The 6650-nt window shown below is 40.8% G+C and overlaps 1 protein-coding gene across 1 annotated transcript; it reads right to left on the bottom strand.

Moving 5' to 3' along the window:
* Positions 1 to 2697: 2697 nt before the first annotated feature.
* On the bottom strand, positions 2698 to 3117 carry LOC107061011 (uncharacterized). Its single transcript, XM_015309666.1, has one exon. The coding sequence runs from the start codon at positions 3115 to 3117 to the stop codon at positions 2698 to 2700; it is 420 nt and encodes a 139-aa protein (XP_015165152.1).
* Between the last annotated feature and the right edge of the window lie 3533 nt (positions 3118 to 6650).

The raw sequence follows: 6650 nt of genomic DNA, 5'->3' as shown, positions 1-6650 counted from the left end.
TTGATACGACGACATACTGATTGGAATTTTATAAGCGGTGCGATATGCTTATAGTGCGTCATCCAACTTTGAGACCAATCGGTTCAATTTACATTCATTGTCTTAGCCAAAATTCCTTTGATCTTCCGGTTTTACACTTCGACTTGGCCACTTTTTTGGGGATGGTACGGTGTTGCCACTTTGTGCTTAACCCCATAGTTACTCAATGCAGTTGAGAACCATTTATTACAAAAATGTGATCCCTATCACTAATAATAGCTCGCGGAGTCCCAAATCTTGCAAAAATGTAGCGCTTCAAGAATTGAACAACACTTCTTCCCTCGTTATTTGAAAGAGCAACAACTTCTTCCCATTTAGACACATAATCCACTGCCACCAAGATGTATTTTTTGCCAAATGAGCTCACAAATGGGACCATAAAATCAATTCCCCAAACATCAAACAACTCCACTTCTAGAATGGGTGTTAGAGGCAACTTGTGCCTTTTGGACACACCACCTTGCTTTTGGCATTGTGGACACCTCTTAACAAACTCATGCGCATAGTTGTATAGAGACGGCCAGTAATACCCGCTTTGTAGCACCATAGTTGCTGTCCGGACACCACCATGATGCCCTCTAACCGGCGAAGCATGACAAGCATGCATGATCTCCCTAGATTCCTCTTCTGGGACACATCTTCTGATGATGTGGTCAGCACACTCTCTAAAAAAATATGGCTCGTCCCACAAATATTTCTTAACATCGAATAAGAACTTCCTTTGTTGGTAAAAGTTCAGTTCATTTGGTATTAATCCGCACACCAAATAGTTTGCAAAATCAGCATACCAAGGGGACTGTGTGCGGTTTACTGTGAATACCTGCTCATCGGGAAAAGCATCCTCTATGTCGATCTCCGGCTCGTCTTTATCCCTGCCTCCCAATCTCGATAAGTGATCAACCACTTGATTTTCACAACCCCTTTTGTCCTTAACCTCAAAATTGAATTCTTGCAGTAAAAGCACCCACCTGATCAACCTAGGCTTGGAGTCTTTCTTCGCCATTAGATAACACAAAGCGGCGTGATCAGTGTGAATAATCACCTTAGTACCTAGCAAGTATGCACGAAACTTCTCAAACGCATAGACCACTGCAAGTAATTCTTGCTTGGTAACTGTTTAGTTACGTTGAGTACTGTTTAAAGTTTTGCTTGCATAGTAAATGGGATGAAAAAGTTTATTTCATTTCTGACCCAACAGTACGCCCAATGTTATGCCGCTTGCATCACACATTACTTCAAATGGCTCTGACCAGTCAGGACTAATGATGACTGGGGTGGAAATTAGTTTGTCTTTCATGCATTGAAAGCTACCATACACGCATCATCAAAGTTGAAGGTTACCTCTTTTTCCAAAAGTTTGCATAGAGGAAGTGGAATCTTTGAGAAGTCTTTGATGAACCTCCTATAAAATCCAACATGTCCCAAAAATCATTGAACCCCCTTTATTGAAATTGGATGCGGTAATTTCTCGATTACTTCGAGTTTTGCTTTGTCGACCTCCAACCCCTTTTGTGATACTTTGTGACCAAGCACAATTCCTTCCTTGACCATGAAGTGACACTTATCCCAATTTAAGACTAAATTGGTCTTGACACACCTTTGAAGAACTTTTCCTAAGTGCTCTACGCATTCTGCAAATGAGTCCCCCAGAACTAAGAAATCATCCATAAATACTTCCATTGAGTCTTCCACCATATCAGCAAAGATGGATAGCACGCATTGTTGAAACGTGGCCGGGGCATTACATAATCCAAATGGCATTTTTTTAAAGGCGAAAGTACCATATGGACATGTAAAGGTTGTTTTCTCTTGATCCTCCAGAGCAATGGAGATTTGGTTATAGCCCGAGTACCCATTAAAAAGCAATACCATCCCCTCTCGGATAGTCGGTTAAGCATTTGGTCCATAAATGGCATGGGAAAATGATCCTTTTCAGTCCATGCACTTAGCTTCCGATAGTCCATGCGAACTCTCCATCCTGTCACCGGTCGTAATGATACAAGCTCTACTTTTTCGTTAGTAACAACCGCCACTCCTCTTTTTTTCGGTACAAATTGCACTGGACTGACCCATTTGCTGTCTACAATCGGGTAGATCACTCCTGCGTCCAACCACTTTATTATCTCCTTTTTGACCACTTCTTGCATTGGTGGGTTTAATCTTCTCTAATGTTTAACACTCTGTTTACAATCACTATCAAGCTGAATTTTATGTGTGCAAAGGCTTGGAGGAATCCCCAGTATATCAGCGATCGTCCAACTGATGGCTTTTATATACCTTTTCAGAACTTCAAGGAGCCATTTCACTTGCCAATCAGTTGAGTCAGCCACAATAATCACCGGCAAGGAGTTATTTGCTCCAAAGAAAGAGTACTAGAGGTGCGAAGGTAATACCTTAAGATCGAGACTTGGTGCTTCTTCAGTTGACGATTTGGCGAGAGGGCTTTCTCAATTTTTTAAGTGGATGTTCAATTTAATCTGAGTCTTTGTGAATTCCCCTTTACTTGAAAATGCGGCTACCAGTTCATCTTGGCTCTGAACCTCGAACTCTTCTTTGTTAGCCCACACGACTTCAAGGGGTTCTTTGCTACACATTAGCCACAGCCTCGTGAATCACATCGTCAAGTGAGATTACATGAATGTCACTCGGGTGTTTCATTTATTTGCACACGTCAAAGGTGACTTCGTCATCATTGACCCAAAATTTCAATTCCCCACTCTCGACATCCACCAGTGCTCTCCCAGTTGCCATTAATGGTCTTCCCAAGATTATGGGAATTTTGGCTTCTATGTCACTGTCGAGTAAGACAAAATCGGCTAGAAAAATGAATCTGTCAACCTTAACCAGAATGTTGTAAAGTATCCCCACTGGATGTTTGATCGATCTGTCAGCCATCAGGAGTCTCATAGTTGTAGCCTGCGGTTCACCCAACCCGAGTTCTTTATAAATAACATACGACATTAGATTTATACTTGCTCCCAAATCGCATAAGGTTTTTGCGAACTTGAACAAGCCTATGGTGCACGGTATGTTGAATGACCCAGGATCATCTTTCTTTTTGATTAAATCCTTCGACATTATCGCACTACAACTGTGGGAGACTTCAATTGTCTCAAAATGTAAGCTCCTTTTTTTGTGACTAACTCCTTCATGAATTTGGCGTAACCCGTCATTTCCACAATGCTTCAACTAGAGGGAGATTAATCGATAAGGTCTTTAATACCGATAGAAACTTCTTGAACCTTTCATCCTCATTCTTCTTCCTGAGGCGTTGAGGAAATGGAAGAGGTATCTTGGGTAAAGGTTGCTTGATGTTTAGGCATGGCTTGAATTCTCCACATCAATTTGTGGCTCCCTTATGATGTCTTGTGGGATGGTTATTTCCTCGGCCTCCAAATCTTTGCTTGCAGTTGGTAAGTACACTTCCTCATTTCTCATCATATCACCTTTCACTTCTTTTCCGCTTCGAGTGACAACGGCCAGCCCTCTTTCTTCCCCATCCGTCTCCATCTTTTGTTTCAATTGTACTGTAAGTAAACTCCATTGACCTTCAAGGGTTTTGATTGCATCTGCGTGTGCGTTTACTTTATTTCTCAAGGATGAGAAATCATCTTTCATTCCTTTCAATAAATCGTCCGAGCCTTCAACATTGTCAAGGATGTATGAAAGCAACTCATTCATTCGGGGACTACTTGCACTCCCCCTTGATTTTGGGCTCTCACTTGAGTAAGCGCGATTCTCTTCATATTCCTCCTCTTTTCTCCAATAATCACTCTTCTCAGGAAAATCTTGATGACACTTCCTTTGTTCAACTTCTTTATAATTGTTCCAACCTTGATTTCCACCCCGCTGCCAATAGCGTGGGTAGAAACCCTCCTCACATCTTCTGGAGTTCCAACCTCGATTCTCCCCAGGCTTTGAATAGCTTGGGATGAACCTTCCTCAACTCTGAGCATGCCACATGTTCCCTTCATATGCCCCTGTAGAACTTCCATCTTAGTGAACATCTTCTTGATGTTTTCATCCCTCTCTTTCTATTTGTCTAATTGCTCTTGTGTTAGTCGAAAGTGAAATGGCGAAACGTGATCATCTTTTGTATACCGTGCTTGATTTATTCTAGTCATGTTGTCTAGAAGAAATGAAGCCACCTCAAATGTTTGTAACATTATTCCTCCTCGTACCAACTGATCAGCCACTCCTTTATTAATCGAATCAAGGCTCCGGTAGAAATATTGGAGTAGTAAATCGGTTTGTCGCCCATGAGTTGTACACTTAAGTAAGAGCTTCTTGAATCTCACCCATGCTTCATGGAGTGGTTCTCCTTCCCTTTGCTTGAACCCTTGGATTTCATCTCTAAGCTTCATCATTTTTTATGGAGGAACAAATGTTGTGTTAAATGCTATGACCAGCTTCTCCCATGATGTGATGGAATTTTTTTGTAACTCGGTTAACCACTTGCTTGTGTCTCCTTTCACAGACAATGGGAATAATTGCAGCCGAATTGACTCTTGCGATAGATTCTTGAATGATAAAGGGTTGCACACTTGTACAACGCTCCGTATATGTTCGTGCGAATCTTCATGCTCTAACCCTCCATATAAACCTCTTGAATGTATGAGCTGGAGTGTCGCACTAGTAACTTCAAACATTGCATTTCTGTCGGCTTGTGGCATGCGAATTGCACCCATCTCACCCATGTGGCCAGGGGTTAAAAACACTATTAACATCATCGATTTTGTCTCGATGAAAAACACCATCTACTGGATGGCCTACTTGGCAGCTATTTTCCCCGTCTGCACTTATCCTGTTGTGACACACAAACACTCAAAGCAAAACTGAAAGTCAAGTGAATAGAACTACAACTATCAAGAACAATTTTTTTTACTAAACTAAGAATTCTCAAATAACACCACTCCCCAGTAGCAGCGCCATTTTGATGTTTGCGTAAGCAAGACACAACTTCCGATGCAAGTGTCTATGATCGTACAATAGTTTAGTAACCCAACCAAGGGTTTGGATCTTCCCAAGGGAGTGGTTTTGAGAATTAATAGAAAAATAAAATTTAGTTCTAACTAGTCGTAGCTAAAGACATTAACAATTAAAATCATTGTAAATTAAAGGGGTCACAAGATTGTCAATTAACAATGGGGGTTTTTGTCACAAGTAAGTAAAAACAACAAAATAAACAAGGATTTCTAAGTAATGAGATGGGATCCTTGGGATGTGACGGGAATATGGGTTAAGCTAGATTATTGGGTATATGCTTTTGATAGAGGATTTATAAAATAATTGTGACTAGGCTAAACTTTAAGGGGGATAATCTCTCTCTCGAGCAACTTACCCCGTGTCAAATGTGTTCCTCTTAGACACCCACTTGCCGCATGAAGACCAGCCTACACCTTAATCCACTCACTCTCTCGAGCTGAGTGTGTGGGAATGAGACTAGGATTCACTTTCTCGTGCTGAACCTCATGTCGACCCACTCCCACTGGCCATCAATTTAGTTGTTTTAGTTTTACGACCTCTCTCTCGAGCAAGCCAAAAACACATAAATAAACTTGTATTTGCAACTAAAAATTCATTAAACTCATCCACAACTACCAAACGAAATCACAATTAAACTACGATTAAACTATCAGATAGCAAGACCCAACAATTATCTTAACCCATATTCGCAAAATTACACCCCAAAAATTGGGGTTTTTAGCCACACATGTATAAGAGATAGAAATTTATACTAAATTGAGCTTGTATTCAACTGGGTATGAAGATTTAAGTCTTGATACATACCAAAATTGAAGAATCCAAGAGACCCAAATCCAAATTTTAAAGATGAAATGCTTTGGATCTTCAAGTCTTCAAAACCCTCTCAAACTTAGAGAAAAAATAACAAAGAGTACTATTCTATATGAAAATTACAATAATTATTCGACAGTTAAAACTACAACTCTAACTAGTATTTATAGTTTTTACAGATTTGTGTTGCAGTGGATCACTAGGCGTCATTAGTCGGAATCGCCGATCAACTCTGCGATTCACACATTTTGGTGTAGTTCATCGCCGTCTTGCACCAGCGTTCAACATCGTCGTGCTCTGGGTCATTGGGCGACATGGTACTGCTTCGTGGAACTTCTCGGCGATGCGCCGATTGCTCCCTTTTTCCGCCGAATGGATCTATTCCTTCAGGGCTCAGCACACTGGAACAAAAGGTAAAGTACGACCCTTCGGCAACTCGCAAAGTGGACTCGGCGATCCTCAGGTCTTCATTTCTTCATTCTTTTCTGCCTTTTCATTCCTTTTTGCGACGTAGTGTCCATTGTTTCTTTCAAACTTCAAATACCTGAAACTTAAGGGTTTTCATTAGATATAGAGATAAAATAAGCATTTGAGGTCACAATTTGTATTAAAATATAGCCCTAAATGAGTCCAATTTGTTGAATCATCAAGTTGTACTGGATCTTCTGTGATTAGTCCTACTTGTGCTAGGTTTGGAAAGAAACCTAATGGCCAGTGTCTAGCCGGTATGGAAGGTTTCTATGGTTGTGGTGGTGGTGACCATCTAATAAGAAATTGTCCGGTGCTTAGGGCTAAGGAAAGGGAGAAAAAGAAAA

This window comes from Solanum tuberosum, unplaced genomic scaffold (assembly GCF_000226075.1).
Source record: "Solanum tuberosum cultivar DM 1-3 516 R44 unplaced genomic scaffold, SolTub_3.0 scf00107, whole genome shotgun sequence".
In the NCBI taxonomy this organism is placed as follows: domain Eukaryota; kingdom Viridiplantae; phylum Streptophyta; class Magnoliopsida; order Solanales; family Solanaceae; genus Solanum; species Solanum tuberosum.
This window is presented reverse-complemented; position numbering and strand designations above follow the sequence as displayed.

Excerpts from the sequence above, each read along its gene's own strand:
- LOC107061011 (XM_015309666.1), bottom strand. The coding sequence starts at position 3,117 with ATGTCGAAGGATTTAATCAAAAAGAAAGATGATCCTGGGTCATTCAAC.